General features: G+C 57.8%; 1 protein-coding gene across 2 annotated transcripts in view; it reads right to left on the bottom strand.

The window, feature by feature from the left end:
• Nucleotides 1-19,354, bottom strand: part of CACNA1I (calcium voltage-gated channel subunit alpha1 I) — a 114,461-nt gene that overhangs the window by 53,435 nt on the left and 41,672 nt on the right. For both annotated transcript variants that reach the window (XM_045083831.1, XM_045083830.1), the window contains exon 5: nucleotides 13,012-13,109. In XM_045083831.1, coding sequence (XP_044939766.1) covers nucleotides 13,012-13,109 — 98 coding nt within the window. The remainder of the gene's footprint in view (nucleotides 1-13,011; nucleotides 13,110-19,354) is intronic.

The raw sequence follows: 19,354 nt of genomic DNA on the forward strand, positions 1-19,354 counted from the left end.
ACTTCCCTTCCCGAGGAATAGCTACAAAGAACCAGCCAACCCAGAGGAAAGAGGAGTGGAGAGTGTGAGTACTGGAGTGCTTTGTGTGAGTGCTGGAGGTAGGGTGGGAATCAGGGTGAATGAGGGGGGTTTCAGGCAAGTATGGGAAGGGAGCAGAAGGTTTTGGTTACATTCTGGAGGGGCCTGATATCCAGAAACCCGGCAGGTAGGAAAAGAAAGCCTGTGGAAAGCATGCCACCTCTGATTTAGAGAGATCCGGGTTCAAATACTGCCCTATTTCCTATGTGAACTTGGGCCAGTCACTTCCTCTCTTGGAAGATGAGGCCTTTCAGCAAAGGAGGCCAAGAAGACAGCAGCCACCCTGCAAAGGTTCCCCAGCTCCAGGGCCACACCCCTATCACAGCAAACCCTGGAGCTCCCACCCCACAGCCTGCAGCCCCACCCCCCCCACACACACTTACCACACTGCACATCTACGCCCCTGTCCTTCCCTTCTGCCCTCCTGCCCTGGGCTGATCCACACCACTGTCCACACCCTCCGTGCCCTCCTCCCTTCCACAGGCTCAGTCCCACCCCCAGCCCCCGCCTGTGAAACTGACCTGCTCTCCCAAGTCTGGATGATGTCATCCATCACCACGACCTCATTACCCATCTGTATGCCACCCACTCCCCCTTGACTCTATGGAGGAAGATCCAGCCACCCCAGTAACTGGAGAATCCACAGGATTCTCAGGAATTCACAGGAGTACAAACCCCAGGCAGATGGGTCACCTCTGCCTTCGGTTTGACCCAGATCCATTCCCAGCCCTGTGACCCAGCCCCATGGGGCACTGGGGTGGCTCAATCCATTAAGCACCTATCTTTGGCTCAGGTCATGATCTCTGGGTCCTGGGATCGAGTCCCACATCAGGCTCCCTGCTCAGTGGGCAGTCTGCTTTTCTCCCTCTCCCTCTTCTCCCTGCTGCTTGGTGCACACATTCTCTCTATCTATCTTGCTCTCTCAAATAAATACATAAATCTTTAAAAAACAAACAAAACAAAACAACAACAACAACAAAACAGCCCCACTCCCCCACTCCAGTCCCTGTGGTTTGGCTGGGCTCCCATGGAGATTACATGACCTGGGCCTGATCAATCAGGGGCAGATTGGCACATTCTGTTCCCCTAGCCCCAGGGGTTGGTCTAGGATGGGCATGTGACCCCGTTCAGGACCAATGAGTGCCAGCCCTGAGACTTGCGCTGGAACTACCCAGGGAGGGAAATGCTCGTTTTCTGCAGAGCTTGGAAGCTGGGAAGAGTTACACCTGGAACTACTGGGACCGCTGCTGGGACCTTCTTGCCTTAGCAAGAAGAAGCGCCTGCCTGTGATTGAAGCCAGCCAAGGGAAAACAGAGCCCAGGACAGAACAGGAGTAATTCCTGACAATAGCCTGGAAGGGCCACAGGAGGTCCATGAACCTTATGAAATTGCTACAAAATGTGTGAGTATGACAACATGAATTTTTCTTGGGGGAAGGTCCACATGAATATCTGTGGCCCCAACATGGGTCAGGAGCTGGTAGATCATTCTTGAGTGCATACATTCCAAGATTCTGTGAGGTCTGACTCTACCTACCTCTCTAGCTTTCTCTCTCTCTCTCTCTCCTTCACCTTTGCCTATTTCTCTCTCAATACCAAGTTATTTGAAGTTTCCTAAATATACTACAGGATTTCACACCTCCATGCTTTTACTCATGCTATTCCTCCTGGAACAGCCTTCCATGTCTCTCTCTTATGCCTGGCAAATCCCTATTCAGCCACCACCGGCCAGTTGAAGCTCTTCTTTCTGTCTGTAAAGCTTTCCCCTATTCTTTCTCACTCCTTCCCAGGTGGAGTTCATCCCTCTCTTCTGCTCTGAGCAATCTCAGCACCTCTGACCTAGCCTAAGCTGCCTTGGACAGTTGTATAGGTTGCATACTGCACAATCTTGGAGGCCCCATTCACTAGGCAATCTTCTAGCCCTACTGTATAATTAGGTTTGCCCTCCTGCCTCTTCCATTGGGCTGTTAGCTCCTGGGAGCAGGGCCTGTGTCTGTGTCAGCACTCTCAGAACCCAGCGGGCCCTAGCCAAGAACAAAGACTTGGTCAACATTTGCTGAATGATGTGACAGGTCATGAGGAAAGAATGGAAGATTGGATAGGGGAGGATGAAAAGCTGGTGACAAGAAAAGCAGGGGCCTTATCCAGATTTTTGCTTATTCCAGGGGTGAGGCTAAGGTGGTTGTTAACGAGGGTAATTTGGGATTTGCATCACAAGCTCTGTGTGGTGTGATTTCCAATCAATAATTAATGCCTACCCCACCCTCCCTCCCCACAAAACTAGGTCAGCCTCCTCCGGGGAAAGGCAGGGGGCTACCTAGTAGGCTGCGACCACCAGCTGAGAGCAGGACAGGGCGAATGAGGACTCAATACCCCACCCCCACCCCCAAGGGGGTAGCCAAGGGTGTGCAGGGGAGGGAAGCAAGGAAACAGGTCAAGCACCCATGCCATCCATCCAAATCCACACAAATGTGACCTTAGCCAGTTGCAGGCCTTTCTGGGGCCCCATCATTCATTCGCCTATCAAACACTTCCAGATGCTGTTGTCTGCCCAGCACAGTGCTGGGTACGGAGGAAGCCAAAGGCGAACATTCCACATCTCAGCCCTTCAGAGCTTGCAGTCTAGTGGGGGTTGGGGAGGACACAGTGTTGGGAAACACAACCAAGCCTGGGGAGTGGTAGCAGCTCTGGGAACCTTCCTGGAGGGACTGACTTGAGCCTGGCAAAGCCACGGCAAAGGCACAAAGGTATGTGACCATTCAGAGAGGCCAAGCTTGGGGGCAGCTGCAAAGCGGAGTCCAAGGAGCGTGAGGCTTTATGCTAGGTGACAGGTCTGGGAGGCCCATGGGCAGATTCTGAGCAGGCTGAGCCCTTGGACGGGGCAGGGACAGAGGCAGGATGCAAGCGCTGGCGGCCAGCGGCCACGGGAGAAGAGGCTGGGTCAGAAAGAGAGCGAGGAGGCAGGTGGCTCCGCTCAGTTCCAGCCTGGCTGTTCCCTGGGGCCCGGCCTTTGTTGCTCAATTAATTACATTTCCTTGTTCTCCAGGATATTGAAATTCTGAAAGGCTCCTCAAAACCTGCTCGGCTGGCTTCCCTGAATGGCAGCCCATTCCCCCCTCCTCTCCTCCCTCTGCCGAGCCAGGCCCCAGCTCACTCCACAGCCCTCCCTTGGGCCTAGGGAGTCCCAGGGCCACTGAGCCAAGGCATAATTAGCTAATTAGGGACTCAGAATGAATCCCTCGTTTCCGTGCCAGGGAAAAGGGGCCACAGGATTAGGGAGTCAGGGAGGACCCCGAGAGACCCCGGCTAATCCTCCTTTTATGCCCGCAGTCAAGTAATTAGCTAAGGCAAGTCAGCCGGTTCCTCTCTGCCCTCGGTTCCCCTGGCACTGGCCAAGGGAGGCGGAAGCAAAGAGGAGAGGGAGAACAAGAAATGGAGACAGAGGACAGAGATGGACAGCAAGGGACAAGGAGACAGAGACATCTGCCTCAGACCATGTTCCTCCACACCTCTCCCCCACCCAGCCCTCCTCCTCCAGGCAGTCTTCTCTGGTTTCCACCACCAGTTAGTCATGAAGCCATCCTGCCTCCACTTCCTGCAGGCTCTCACTCGCCATCTCTCAGGGTGAGCTTATCGGGTTCTGCCTTCTAGTGTGACTTCTCAGGCCTTCAGCCTGGGGTCGAGTCCAGAAATAGGCTCCAAGCAACCCATGAGTGTGGCTGAAGGCCCTGTTTCCCCAGCCAAGAAGGGAAAGAGGATCCCAGAGTCCCCGGGACAGCCAGTGCTGTCTCTACTTTGCCTAGAGCGCCAACCCAGGACAGGATATGCGGGTGCCAGTTCTGGTCAGGCAGCCTTGACACAGAGCTTGCCCTCTGGGCCCCGGCGGCCTCGTCTACAGGAGACAGTCCCGCCAGCTACTCAAGAAAAACATAGGGTCAAGATACCTCTGAGGGGGACAAAAGCAGAAGCTGCTAGCAGTCCATCCACCCCCACAGGAAAAGTACCACCAGCTCAGCCACACCTCCCTGTGTCCCCCAGGCCACACCTACACCTGCTGTTCCAGCCAGAATGGAGATGCCCCCCCCATCATCCCTACTCCTTACATTTGCGCACACTCTGCCCCACCTCTGTGGCCCTCCTCTGCCACGGGCAGTCAGTGCTGGGTCCCCTCCCCAGGGCCGCAGAGCCGCAGGGCTCCAGGCTGTTGGGACACAGCCAGGCCGGTCCCCTGCCGGCCCCTGGAAAGCCGTCACGCACACTCACAAGGCCGTCTTTCTTCCTTTCTTAGACCGTGGTTGGGTGAGTGTCTCTTCTGGTCCCCCGGCCAGCCTGGTCCCCCGATGGGAGCACCACTGCCCCCCCCTCCGTCACAGCACTTTGCACGCTCTTGGCCTTCATCCACTCCTGGCTCCACCCATGCCCCCCAAAATGGACAGTGTCCTGAGCATGAGACTCCCCCCCCATGGGTGTTCTGCATCCTCCAACCCAGTCCAGGGTCTGGCACAAAGTGGCCCCCACAAAGGACAGCCAAGAAGGAGTGATGAACGGGTGGATGGAGCCATTTGACTAACATTTAGTGAGGACCTACTATGTGCCGGGCACTGTTCCAGGCTCTAGGGGGTGCATCAGTTAAAACAAACAAATGGATAAGCAGACCAAGTCCCCTGCCCTCCGGAGGTGGGACATTCTAGATGGGGTAAGGGGAGACAGAAAACCACAAACATAATAAATAATCCCTTTCCTTATTTGTTGGGTGGTAAGTGTTAGGAAAACTTTCATAAGCTTTCAGAAGGAGAAAGGGATGGGAAATGCCAGGCTGGGCCAGGGACTTGGTCGATATGAAGGTACGAACAGGGGCCAGGAAAGGCCTCGCCAGCGAGATGATGCAGGTCACAGGCTCACGGGAGCTGAGGGCATCCGCGGCGCGCACATCTGGGGAAGATTTCTCCCGGCAGATGGAGCAGCCAGAGCGGGACCCGCGGTGGGGGTGAGGCAGGCACGCTCAGGGAACAGCCAGGAGGCCAGTGTGGCTGCAGGGAAGAGAGGGGAGGAGGGGATATGGACACTGGATAGCCCCACAGGGGCGAGGACTCTGGCCTCTGTTCCCCCAACGGTCATGGGCAGAAGGGAGATGCAGTCCTACGATGGTTGGAAAGTTCACCCCAGCTGTGGGGGCAGCGTGGACTCTGGGGGGCCAAGCTGGAAGCGTTCAGCCTGCGGGACGGGGTACAATCGCCTGGGTGTCGCCCCCGGCACTCGTACACATCTTGGGACGGGGGCCCTCGCCTGCAGGCTCCAAGGCCAGGGGCGTGACAGCGGCCCTATGGTTGCTGCCTCCTGAGGACAGCCCTGCCTTCCCCTGGGACGGATACAGGGAGCGCTGAGGGGAGCCCACGAGGGATGTGGCCCTGCGCTTGCCCTCCCCATGTCCTCCCTGCCAGACGCCGGGCTTCTGCGGGACTCTCGGGGGCCGGAGCTTCCCGTCCATCGGTTCCTCCCCAGCCCACCCCACCCGGCCATCGCTCACCTGCCAGGATGATAATCCACATCTGGCTGAGTCCCGATGACAGTGACAGTGGAGGCTGGGGACATGGCTAAATTCTGGAGCTTTCTGAAGGTCAAGCGATTGATGGGATGGAGGGGTGGGGGGCGGAGGAAGGAGGAGTCGGGGGATCTCCCAGGTCAGAAGCCTAAGGCCAGAGCCACGGAGCTACCGTCATAGGGACACAGGACTCGGTTTGGACACGTGGCGTTTGGAGTGCTGGTGGACGTCGACGTGAAGGCATTTCATAAGCTCGCGGGGTCTGGAGTTAAGGGAGAGGAGTGGGGCCTAGAAGTGTCAGGTGGGTGTCCTCAGGGTACAGAGAGTCTCTAGATGGCACTTAAACTCGGAAGCCAGCAGGAGACAGAAGGCAGAGGGGCAAACTGTCGGAGCTGTTCAACCCATTCACCTGCTTTCACCGGGGACCCCTCGACCAGCCCCCACTGTGCTGGGCGGCAGTGGGACCAGAGGCCCTTGGTGGCAGTGGGGGAGCTGAAGCGGGAGGGACAGGGCCATGCTTCCTGATGGGCATCTCCCTTGGAGGTCTGGGGTGCTGTCTACAGACAGCAGCTGTCAGCCCCAATTAGGCAGCCACCCCGCCGGACTAACTCAGGCAGAAGTAGTCGGACCATCGCCAGCCCCTGCCAGGGGCACAGCCCGCAGCCGGGAGAAAGGGTGCGGGGCTGAGGACAGGAGGGGCTGAGGCTGTGGCCGGCCCAGGGGCTCCCCTCCTCTCCGTGGTCTGGCTAGGTCAGCAGAGGGTGCTGAGCGAGCGGGAGAGGCCGTCTGCCATGCCTGCTGCTGCCAACGCCAGCTAATCAGGGGCACAGTGGGCGCCGGGGACGCCGGGCCAAGCAGCATACGGCCGTGCTGCCGAGGACACAGCTGCTGGCTGCAGCCCAGCAGGGGAGGGGCCTGCGGGCTGATGAGGGGGCCTCGGGGGAAACGAATGCCAGCCAACGAGTGTGCACCCCGATACAACGAGTGTGCACCCCGATACCCTCCATCCCAGGAGAGTTCACGCACGAGAGGGCAGTCCTAGCTCCAGTCCAGTGGAAGGTCCCTGAACCCACTGGTGCCCCAAGAACTCCCACTCATTCTTGGCACCCCTTCTTTGTAAGACCTCCTCAAAGGACATGTGAGTCGCCCTTCCCCGCAGCCCCCTGCTGCCTCCATTAGAGCACAGGTCCCACCGGCCCACAGATCCTGGCTTGAGGATCTGCCTGAGAAGGGGCTGCATCCAAATCTCCATGGCCCCTTAGTGGACGCTACTGTGGATGAATGAATGAATGAATGAATGCACAGTGCCCTCCCTTGACCTGGTATCCCATCCAGGAATTGCTCCTTCGGAATTTGTAGAGCGGGAGAGACCTTGAGCTTGATGGTGGGGGAGGGGAAGAACGCCTTCACCCCGCCCCACCCCCGGGCACTTTTCCTTCCACACACTTGGCTTCTCTTGTTCCCAAGTCAGGTTCTCACTAGATGTCTGGCCCAGATGTTTTCCCACCTACCTCCATCTCTTCTGAGGAGGCAGCAGCCCCGGGGAAATTGGGCCCCTCCTCTCTCCGCCCCCACACTCCTCCCCTGCCTACCTTCCCCATGGGGGCTGCCAGTCCTTTCTCTGGGAGGCCCTGTGGGTGCCAAAGACTGTCAGCCCCAAGGTCCAAGTTATGGCCTGGGGTGGGACCCTGCTGCCACGGCCCCCAAAGCCCAAGTAAACTTGCCTCCGTTTGAAAGTGAGACTCCCAGCTTCCTGTCCAACAGATGCCTCACAAGGCAGGATCCAACAAGGAATCCTGGGGCCTTCTTCATCTATCCTCAGCGTGACTGGTCTAACCACGACCCAGATGGGCATGAACTTGGGCAGAAAGGGCCAGAGCAGGCCTGGGATAAGGGACAAGGTGCCAGCCATGAGCCCAGAGCCCCTCGGCCTGATGGGCAATCAAAGACGTGCCTGCAAAACCAGGTCATTCAAAGACTTCTTCTTCTGAAACCAGAACCCTGAGAACCCCTGAAAACAAAAGTCTGGGATTCTGAGGCTCGATGAGTCTAAGATTCTCTGTGACTTTCCCCAAGGCTAATTCCAATATCCCAAGAGTATAAGCATCCCATGCAGTCAACGTATGGTATTGGCACCTGTCAGGAGAGGATGCTGTGTGGACCTCTGCAGCCCCACAGTCTAGCAAGGGAGGGCTAGAGGCCCGTTTTAGGGATGGGAAAACTGAGGCCTGAGAGGTGGAGCCACTGGCCAAGATCCCAGGTCCAAACCCCAGTCTGCTGCTCTAAACACCACCCTCTGAGGCCCCAACATTGGGACCCTCCCTCTATGAGAGACGCAGGGTGGGGGCTGGTCGCTGGGCACCTGTTCTGTGCCTGCAGTGCAGACAAACCCATGGGAGATGCTACGTGCCATCCTCACTGTGCAGGCCCAGGGGACCGAGCAAGACAGGAACCATTCCTGGGGTTGCAAAGCTAATCAACATAGGACCGAGCTTTGAATCCTGGCAGCAATGCTCTGTGCAGAAGGACTGTGCCTCCCTGCCTCCCACCGTGACTTGGTCCTGTCAGGTCACACAGCGCCTGGTACCCCAGGAGCTCTATGCTTTGCCAGTGAAAGGTGTTTGGGAAGGGTCCTGACGACATCACTTCTGCTTTGACCCTGGATGTGGGCAGGGGCTTTCCTGATGCCCTGCAGACGGGGTGGCTGGCTGGGATGCCTACAAGTTCCAGGGAGAGGAAGGGGTGGTGGAAAGGAGCCAAAAGCCAAAAGCCCTGGGGTCTTGGGAGCGTAGGTTCAAATCCTACCTCTGCCCCCAGCCAACTGGGTGGCCTGGGGCAATTTATTCAACCACTCCGTGCCTCAGTTTCCCCTTCTGTAAAGTGAGCATCATAGCGGCTCCACCATCCTACGGCTGTTAGGAAACCAAAGAAAGCAGCCCTAGATGGATTTCTCCCATTTATCACTCTTGGTCAGTCCACAGAGCATGCGCAGAGTTCAGCTCCCGCCCCACTCTGCTGTGCAGCCCCCCTGCCCAGTCCCCAGCTTGGGGACTGTCTCCCCACTCAGCCTCTGCCAGGATGCCCTGAGGCCCCTGCCCTCTGTCCTCAATGTTCCAGCACCTTCCTCACAACAGTTAACACCTACCGACCATCTACAGCACATCCACCTCCGTGCTAAGCCCTTCATGCATGTTACAGCATTTTGTTCTTACAAAACTGTAAAGAAATTGGTCTTATCAGCCCCATCTTATTGTTGGGGAAATGGGGGCTGGGAGAAGAGCATGGAGGCCCAAGGTCCCACAGCGGGCAAGTAGAGCCCTGGGACTCAAACTTGGGCCTGTCTGTGTAGAGCAAAGCTTCAGTTCGGCCGGGTCCCACAGCTGGGACCTGTCAGTGGCTTCTTCCACAGCTCTGTTGGCTTTGCCTCCCTGCCCTGGGAGCTTGTCCTCCACCTCTCTGCTTCGGGCTGGGCCTGGGATGGTAGGCGGGTGATCGCTGCACCGGGGACCGTGAGCTGGACGGGACTCTGTGGGCGGGCAGTGACCCGGGCCAGACCCAGCATCCCCAGCAGCTGCCCCTGAGCTCCCCAGACCTCCCTCCCACCCCCCTCCACAGCCTGGGCTGAGGGGCGTGATGGTCACTGAGCTACAGATGTGGGCCCGCAGGTCAGACTCAGCTGGCTCACAGCCTAGCGGTGACTTCCCTAGTTTCTTACTGGAGAAACAAAGGGCACTTTCATATTTAAATAGTGTAGCCAGTGGGCTTTGGAACGCAAAGCCACGGGCTTACTGGGGGTGCAGGCCTGGAGTTGCCCGGTGCCAGGATGGGGCACTTTTAGAGATAATCGGCCCCATCTTAACAAGGCCCAGAAACGGACAGTGACTTATGAAAGCCACAGCAAGGAGCCAGAACCCCGCCTCCTGACTCACAATCTGGTGCCTTCCTCTCTCCCTCCCCCACCTTCTCCTCCACGCTGTGCTCCCTTTATCCATCAAAGGCTGAATGGCCAGGATAGAGCCCGGCGTGGTAGCACGGAGGGACATATTTTACAGGGTTTGTAAACAACATTGTGACTCCCGGGTGCCCCATCCATCATGCACAAAGTTGAGAACTACACATCGAATCCAGTCCTCCTCTTGATTTGTGCAAGTAGAGAAAGTGAGGTCCCGTGACACCAAGGGACTTCCCGGATCACAGAGCGGGGTCCTGGCAGAGCCAACAACCAGATCTTGCGTCCCCTGCGAACCCAACTAAATCTTCTGGGCTGATCGTGCTAAGGCTTTGTAGCCATTGCTATATTTTTCCAATTGCAAGTTGCTGCCCACTCTCCAAGGTTTTGCAATTAATAATAGCCCATCCTTTCACCATGCCTGGGTCTCTAGCCTGCCATCTAGTGGCAACACTGAGAGCTACAGGATATTGTTGAAAAGAGGGGGAGTCCCAGGACAGAAGGAACTCCGAAAATGAACAGGAGGACTTGGAATGTTTTAGGGAAACATCTAGAAAAAAAAGGAGGGAACCAACCAAATCTCTCTAGGATACACTTGTAAGAGCTTGTGCACCGCCCCCCGCCATGCCACCATTCCTCAGTGACTCTGGGCAGAGGAGGTGGCATCAGGGACCAAAGCGGCCCCTCCCACAAAGGTGGGGATGGACCAACCAACCTGCTCTAGGAGTCCTGGGTCTATTTTGGCTCCCAGAGGGTCTGTGCTCCCAACAACCCCCCAAGCCAGGTTCTGAGGCATTGAGATTCTTCCTGTCAGCTGAGAGGGACAGTCAGCTCCAAGCAGGAAACCATCCCCCAGCTCTGGCTGTCTGAGCCTCCCAGTCACACCTATTAGCAGGCGGGATGCCCCTGAGGAAGGACCTGGACTCCTCCTCCCCGGGGGGGCTCCGGGCCACACAGCCTCCAAAATTGGAAGCTTCAGGAGCGCAGGGCCCATCGCTGCCATTCTCTGGAGAACCAGGCAGGCTGGTACTGGGGACTGGGAAGTGACCTGCATAGCCAGGAGCCGCCTAATGAGCTCCTCACTCAGTCCTGGGGAGGGGGAGGGTGGCAGGGAGAGACACAGGCACCACACAAGCCACATGCACATGCATGTACACACACGTGGTCTCCTGTGGTCATGCAGACCCTCAGACCCACATGCATCCACACAGAGATGTACAGAAACCCCCCCTAGAGAGAGACCCACACCCTGTCCCCTCCCCCCAGACCTTCTCTTCTCAAATGTCCCCTTATGTCACTGTTCCCAAGACCTGGAGGTTCAGAATGCAGGACAATGTACAAACACCTGCGTGTGACCCCCAGCACAGGCACACACACCGCTGGAAAGGGGTCCCGGCCCATGGACTCAGTGGCCATGGGGGGCTGCCTCCTGAGAGCTGTCCCTGCTTGCTCTGGGACAACAATGGGGAAGGCCAGGGCCAGGGGGTGGGGTAGGCAGGAGAAACGGGGCCTCTCCCATGCCCTCCCTCTGAGGTGGCTCAGACAAGACGCTGGGCTTCTCCCCTCACTCCCCAAGGTGAGACCTGGACCTTCTGGGCATCTGCTCCCTCAGTCCCGCCCCACCCGGTCACGGTCACGGCCATCACTGACCTGCAGTCCCGGAGCCACCCTGAGGCTGGCTTGCCTGCCCCACCCATGCTCCTCACTCCTGCCAGGCATTTCTGAAACACTCTATGGCCTGGTTAGTCCCTGGACTGCACAGGGTCTCTGTTCAGACACCATCTTGGACCACCAGGCCCCCGCCTTCCCCACGTTGTGCCCCACGTGCTCCACGATGCCGGGACACCTCTGTGTCTGAGCACCGACAGCCCCGTGGCCCTGGCACAGGACAGCTGCTCAACACCCTTGCTCAGTGTGTCCCTGATGCGTAGTTCTCGCGCGGCTTCCATGTACTAGGGTAGCTGTGGGCGCTGCATGAAGCAAGCCCATCCTGTGGCCGGCACCCCAGGAAAGGGTGGGGGGGCGTCATGGAGGGGACACACACTGTGGCGAGTGTACTGGTTAGACGCCCAGGCGCCAAGGTGCCGGCTGTGTGGCCCTTCTATGGGCTAAAGACAGTTTTGAACTAGGTGATCTAGAAGGAGTCTTGTAGGATTGGTGGGGGTGGGAAGCACAGAGAGAAGCTGGGGAACCTGCCCCCCCGCCCTGCCCCCAGTGAAGTCTCCCCAGAGCAGTGGGAGGGGACCAAGGGCACAGTGCTGAGCTGCTTCTCCCCACTCCCCTCACAGCTTTGCTCCTCATCACTCACCCCTACCCCACCCCAGCCTCCCCATCCTTCCCTCAGGACCTTCAGAGTAGCACTCGGGGCTCCCTGGGGGTTCCTGCCATGTCAACATTCACAGGTGGGGACGTGACCCTGTACGTGCGCCCCGGGGACCCCCTCCGTACTTGGCCCGGTCTGCCCATCTCAGAATGAAGTTACAGTTGGGCCACCCAGCCTCCTCCACAAATACCCTTCCTTAAGTGTGGCCTCCGCTGCCCTACCCCACCGGCCCAGAGTCAGGCCAGCCCCACGGGCACTCGCCACCGACCTGAGCCTCACCAGGGTTGTCAGAGGATTCAGTCAGCCATCAGTACATCAAATGCCACACCGGAGGTAGTAGGTGCTCACGAAACTTCCTGCCCTTTGCTGACAGGGCTAAATCCCAGTCAGGAGCCAGCTGGGCACTCCCTCCTTCTCTCCCTCCCCATCCCCCATCCTACTCCAAACTCAGGGTCCTAGAAAGAACACTGCCCGGAAAGTCAGGAGGCCTCTTGAGCAAGTTACTTGGTGTCTCTGAGTCTCGGTTTTTTCACCTCAGTTCTCCATGAGAACAGCCCGCCTCCGTCACGGAGGGATCATAAGCTCACGAAAATCACGGAGATGGAAAAGCTCTGACGATTATGAATATGGACAGATGCCAGGGCCTCTCATAACATAACCTCTCAACACTGGGCAGGTGGACAGACAGACGGATGGCTGGGTCCTGATGTGGGTGGGTGCGCGGGCACCTGGTTGGGGGACAGAGCTTGAGTTCTAAGTGGGCACTGTGAGGGCTCTGAGGCTCCCCTCCCCTGCGAAAGCCGGGGCTGCTCTCCCTTACACTAAACAGCTTCTTTTCACATGTGTGCCCTCCTTGAGAGCCGCCCCACACGAGGAGCCTTGTCCCCGAAAAACCAGACTCCCCAGAATCCTGCTACTCCAGTTCTTATGGGACTCAGAGCTACCAGGACCTCCCTCCCTCCCAAAAATGGGCCCAGGAGCCTGGTGGGAGCAGGACCCACATCTGTCCAGTCACTGAGGGATCCCCATGCCCAGCCCAGGCGCTGGAAGGTGCTGGTCAGTCTTGTCTTAGTGCAGGAATGGCTGCCGAGGCAGGGGGCAACGGGGGGAGCCAACTCACTGGGCACACGGTTGATGGCTTTGAGGGGCCTCAGGACGCGCACGGTGCGGATGGCCGACAGGTTGATGTTCTGGAGGTCCAGGGAGTACTCCACCATCCTGCAGAGAAAGGGGGACAGTGAGGGATGGCGCGGGAGCGACACGGCCTCGGACCAGGCCACAGCCATCTAGCCACCCACGCTCGTCCATCCGCGCCCATAGCTGCCTGGGGGAGAGAGGAAGGAACGGGGGTCAGGATCCCGGCTGCGGCCCAGCACTTGCCGAGTGGCTCTTGCCCGTGCTTGTGCTTCCCCAGCAGCCTCTGAAGCAGGGAAGGCTAGCAGGGGAGAACCAAGGCGGGGGTGGGGGGCGGCTGACCCCAGGCAGTGACCAGAAGGCAAAATCACAGCCGCAGTGTCAGGTCCTGGCTGCTGGCAGAGGCCTAGAGCCGGGCCCCCAGTCCTTACATCTCCCCCAGCCCCCAGGTCCCCAGTAAGCCTGGCTTCGATGCCCAAAGTCACAGACGAGGAGAGGAGCCAGACAGAGGTGACATCGTATGTCCCAGGTCGCCCAGCCAGGGTCACAGCACATCTGCCCCTCCCTGTCTGCTCTCCAGTCCTCTGAGCCCAACCACAGGCTCCCAGCAGTCCAGGTGTCACCTCCGGGGATGCGACAGGCACGCCGTACTTGGCTTGCAGGAAAAGTCCATGCTCTCCCAGGCACACTCTCCGCAAGGCGCCCAGGCTCCGGCCTCATGGGCTCAGTGCATCGGCCACACCAGGCCTCTGCACCCTCTGTCCCTTCCGCCTGGGATGCTCTATCTCATCTGTCCACTGAAACCTTTCTCATGCTTTAAGGATGAGGTGATGCCCCTTAGAGTCCTGGAAGTTTTTCCACACCAGAGTCTGCAATGAACCAAGCCAGTATGGGGGCTACAGACCCAAGAAGGACTCAGAGCTGGCCCCAGCGCTCAGGAGTAGCCACTCCAGCCAGGGAAAGACCCAAAGGCAGAGATGACACTGGAGCCCTTACTGCTCCTCCAGGACTTCAACCAAGAAGTCCACCCTCCCTCACCACATGCAACTGGCCCTGAAACACCTTGGAGGAATTTTGTCTCCTCCACGAAGTCTTCCCAGATCTCCACTGCAGGCAGCTCTCTGGGGTCCCCTCTGTGGTTTCCCAGCTTCCATCAGATCCTGCTTGTCCTGCTCAGTTCCTACCTGTCCCTGCTCTCCCCCTACTAGGCCTACAGCCTCAGCCTGACCCGGGGTGCGGCTCAGCAGACCCTCCCACCCTCTCCCCCCCCAACCCCATCCTCCACCCTGGGGCTCCAGCGCGGCCGCCAGCTCCACCTGTCACTACCATCAGCGGGGAAATGAAGGCTTTTCCCACACACCAGGCAAACCTGTCCAACTGTTGGGAAGCCACCGCCCCCTCCCGCTGCTTGAAGAATAATTGAGTGAAAGCTTCTTTGCCTGAAATGCCTCCATCCATCCCCCAGCTTCCTGGGGCACAGGCTCCGGCTCCCATGCTCTCTCTTGCACGCAGAGTCACACACCTGCACACAACCGTCAGTACACGCACACACACTCACTCCTTGGACACCCTCATCCACACACACTCCTACCAGAGCCCATATTCAGAAGAGGGGGCGTGACCCAAAAAGTGACAGAGAATTAGAACAGAGAGATGGGGACCTGGAGGACCAAGGAGGGGAGGTAGAGGAGGAGGAGGGGGGAGAGGAGGGGGAGGAAAAGGAGGCTGAAGGGGGAGGGGGAGGGGAGGAAGAGGCAGAAGCGGGAGAAGGAAGTGGGGAGGAGGAGGAGAGAGGGGAGGTAGGGGCAGTGGCCAGGCAGAAAGGGTGCTGCAGGCTGAGGCCGGCCCAGGGGCAGTGGGTGGGGAGAGAGGGTGATGTGTGCCCGGGCACGGAGGGAGTGGAGCTCTCTGAGGATTCCGTGCGTGGGTGAGCCAACTGTCATTTTCATATTTTGTAGAAAGAGCTCTCCAGGCAGCCAGGGAGACGTGTGTGATGAAGGCACTGTGGGGGCGGCACACACGGGCACACAAACAGGCGCTCACACTGATTCGGGCACACGCACAGGCAGACACACACACACACACACACACACACACCCCTGGGCTGGAGAGCGAGCTGGCCCGCTCCTCCCGCACGCCCCTCCCCCACCTGTCCTCTTCCTCCTGCCCTGGCTCCCTCCATCCTGTCAGCAGGGGCAGCACTACGCCCTGGACACAGCTGGGCTCCCCAGGCTGTGGGTGCTGGGGTGAGGGTGCCCAGCCTCTGCCAGACTGAACCCACAAGGATCCTTTGTTTCGGGAGCCCCAGGGCACACCTGCTGAGCTCTGGCAGGTGACAGCCCAGGATTTGTTCCCATCCCCACCAAGTCTCGAAGTCTTGCAATAAAAATAAATAGATGCCTCCCAGACTGAGGGCTAGACAGAAACAGCACACGGCGTCGGAGGGCCTGCTGCCTGCCACCAGTTCTCATTCCTTACCTGCGGTAACCCATTTGAGCGCCCCCCCATTCCTCCGAACCCACCACACCATTCCCCACGCTCCGCTGGGGGCTCCCCACTGCAGGCGCCCTCCGGCCAACCCTGCCTGACCCCTGGCGCTGCCTCACACTGCTCCAGGGGCTCCATGTCCCCCCAAGAAGAATCTGTGGGAGACTGCTTCTTGCTTCTTCAATAAGCAAGGCTGCCCACAGAGACCACGTCCCCAGCCCTGCCCTGGGACAGGCCGAGACCAAGAACTGGAAACATCTACAGATACCCGGGCTATTCTGGCCTCGGGGTGAGAAATCAGGCTCAAGCTCTCCCTCTGTGTTTCTCTAAAACAGGGAGGGGACCGGGCGCCTGCGTTCTGAGTGAGCCACAGGGTGTAGATGAATGTTACCAAGACCCATGATTAGCCAGGGTCAAGAAGTTTTAGGATCTGAGCACCTCTCAGATCCCAAACAGCTTGTGGGAAGCTGATCAGACTCATGCCCGTCTCTGAGGTGGACTGAAGCAGCCACATTGCCTGGCAGGCCCAGAGAGAGGCACTGGTCCAGCCTCTTCCCTTCCCCCTGACCCAACTCTCCAGGGCTTCAGTGTGGGAACACACCTTCACAATCTACTACCGAAATGTCCCTGAGACCTCATCACTTGCAGCCCTCAGGGGGTCCACTGAAAAGCTCCCATGAGAAATTTCTTGGAGAATGTAGTGTTAGGAATCTTAGCTCTGAGCTTCCTGACAATCCAGTCAAGGAGGAAAGGTAATGAGTTACTGAGTTCTTAGCAAGAGAGATCCTTCCAGGAAATCCACTGGCCTAAACATTTCTGCCAGGTTCTATACCTCTCTTCTATGTTTCTACTTGGGGGTGTTATATTGCACCTATATCTCCTCTGGGGGAACCAGACAGGGTATAAACACATTCAGTGATAAAGAACACATAGTAAGTGAACAGTGAAGAATCCAGGAGTTCTCGTTCTTCTCTGAGGGGAAGAGGACAAAAAGGGGGATACTGGACAAGGATGGAGAAAGATGGGCAGAACATGTAACTAGAAGGGTGGAAATGCGGGTTTAAGTCTATCTCACAGGAACCATGATGTCTTGATGGTGACTCTGTGCACCAACTTGGGATAGTCTGCTCACAGCTCCCTGACCCCTGCCCTAGTCTGGTCACCATCCCTCTCTTCCGACAGGTACAGCAGCCTCCTGACTATTCTCCCGTCTCTTGCTTCCTCCCCCCAATCCCTTCTTCAATCAGCTAAAACCTCCTAAAATTCCAATCTAGCTGTATTGCTCCCTGACTTAAACTCTCAGTGGCTCCCCATTGTTCTCAAAACAAAGTCTAAGCCCCTCTCTGCTCTGGCTTATTCCACACTCTGTTCATACTTCCTGTCTAGCATGGGTTCCCCCAGAGCAGACCCTGAGCCAAGAGCTCTGGAGGTGATCCCAAGGAGTGTGGCAAGGGAGGGAAGGAAACAGAGAAAAGCCAATGAGGGGCTGTTCGTGAGCGGGTCACTGGCGTGGACAATGGGGACACAATCGGGACGCTCTGAGAGACTATGTGGAGTGAGCCTCAGAATGGGACCAGAGGGGGTCAGGGCTGGCCAGCCACCCCTCCCTCTGAGACATACCCCCACACCAACCCCACACAGCATACAGTAGGCACTCAGGGATCTGCTTTGCATGAATAGCACATGTGATGAAAGAAGCTACTTCCCTCCACACCCTGGATGACAGCTAGGGAGACACCCCCCCTTCCAAAAAAGAGAGGGTGAAGAGGGGTCACTCTATGGGTAAATAACCACTGGGCTGACTTCCCTCGGGCCCCAAGTAAGACATCACTTACGGGAGTGAGAAATTAATTCCTAATTACACAGTTACTTTATCACACAGTTTTCAGTGCTAAAAGTCTAAAAAAAAAATCAACAAAAACCCCCACTACCTCCTGCCAGCTCCCAAGCACCTAATTAGGTAAGTAATTTTGCTTTAAAGCGAACACTTCTGTCCTGACATCACCCCAGGAGGAGAGTAGTTGAACCCAGTTCCAGGGCTCTCCTTGAGGAGAGGGGCTCAGGTGCAGGAGTGGGCTGGGAGAGAGACCCCGGGCCTTCAGGGCACAGCCCTACCTATTCCGGCTGAGAGGCCTTCCTCCCCCACCCCTGGATCCCCTGGCTCCCAAGAGAGCCCTAGAGGCCCAGGCCGGGTCACATGGTGGACACCAACCCCCAGCCACTGTGACTAGTTCAGGATGGGCATGAGACCCCATGGGTCCCATGGGCCATGAGGGGCAGCCCGGCTGCTGAGCTGGGGTGACAGGGAAGAGGGCTTTCCCTGGCTAAGCTACCGCCTGGAAACCCTTAGGCACTAACAGCCATCTTGCCTCCATGGTGGCCTAAGAATTCTGCCAACTCAAAAGAAGGCTGAGTCCAGAGCTGGAGAGAAGCAGGAGCCTGGCCATATGGTTCGAGCACTCCCTCCATCCAAATCCCAGATCTGCCCTCTGCTTTCTCCAGTTGTGAGCCAATACAGTCCCTCTGAGGCTTGGGCCGCACTTGCCTTTGGTTTCTCCCACTGACTCAAGGGTCCTGGCTGGTTCACAAGGGTTTCCTGAGCACTATGTGCCGGGCACTTGACACACCTTCCCGTTGAGGGACTTCTGGACCCCACTGCCAGATTTGGAAGCTGAGACTCAGAAAGAGGCCAGATCACACAGCCAGGGAGCGTGGGGTTCGGGAGCTCTGTGCAGCCCGCCCCCCTCCTCATCAGGCATCAGGCCAGCCGCCTTCTGGCTCCCAAGCACCCCCGCCTCAGCTGGCCAGGTAGCCAGGAAACCCCCCCCACACACGGCAGTGCCTAGAATCAGGCAAGCACCCCTGGGGGAAGTTTTCCCCGGTGGTTAGAGCATGGAGCCCGGATCCCAACCCCAGCATACCATGTGGCCCTGGGCAAGTCACTGAACTGACCTCCCATGGCTGTGGGGAAAATGCTATGGGCTCCTACATAGAGTCAGTGCTTAGAACAGGGCCTGGCCTCGGGGTGCCTGGGTGGCTCATTCAGTTGAGCATCAGACTCTTGATATCAGCTCAGGTCATGATCTCAGGGTCCTGAGATCAAGGCCCGCATCGGGCTCCTGGTCAGCGGGGTGTCTGCTTTAGTTTCTCTCCCTCTCTCTCTCTGCCCCTCCACCCACTTGCACACACTCTCACTCTCACACTCTCTCTCACAGGTGTGCGTGTGCACTCTCTCTCTCCTCTCTCTCTCAAATAAATAAATCTTAAAAAAAAAAAAAAAAAAAAAAAGAACAGGGCCTGGCCCAAGGAGGAGCCAAAGAAGCGCTGACAGTTCCTTCGTGGGGGCCTCATTCCCTGCCTCAGCCCACACCTGCCCACGAATCGCAGGTGCCTGCCTGCACTCCTCCCTGAGTCCCACCTCCTGCCTGAGAAAGCCCAGCAGGAAGGGCCTCCGGAAGCTCTGATGTGACCCCAGCACCGTCTGCCACGTGCCCTGCCTTCCAGGAGCGCGTGCACACCCCACATTCCCACAGTGCCCTGGGCTTTTTCCAGGATACCTGCCTTTGCACCTGCCCGACCTACCCGGAGGCCCCAGAAAGGCCCAGGGCCCACCCCTGAACTAAGCTCGCCTGCCCTGTGTCCCGCTGTCCTCTAGGAGGGCACCTCTGGCTCTGACATGTGCTCTGTCATGTCCCAGTTCCCCAGGGCAGGGCCTGGCTCAGAGTCCCAGCTAGGTCCCAGGTGTCCCAGCCCAGGACGGACTCTCCATGCCAACTTGTCAAACACAGAACTTGAGGGACAAGAACAGGAAAAAAAAAAAAGCCTGGAGCTGACAAGAAGCA

This window comes from Mustela putorius, unplaced genomic scaffold, assembly GCF_011764305.1.
Source record: "Mustela putorius furo isolate JIRA1106 unplaced genomic scaffold, ASM1176430v1.1 tig00000738_pilon_pilon_pilon, whole genome shotgun sequence".
Taxonomy (NCBI): Eukaryota; Metazoa; Chordata; class Mammalia; order Carnivora; family Mustelidae; genus Mustela; species Mustela putorius.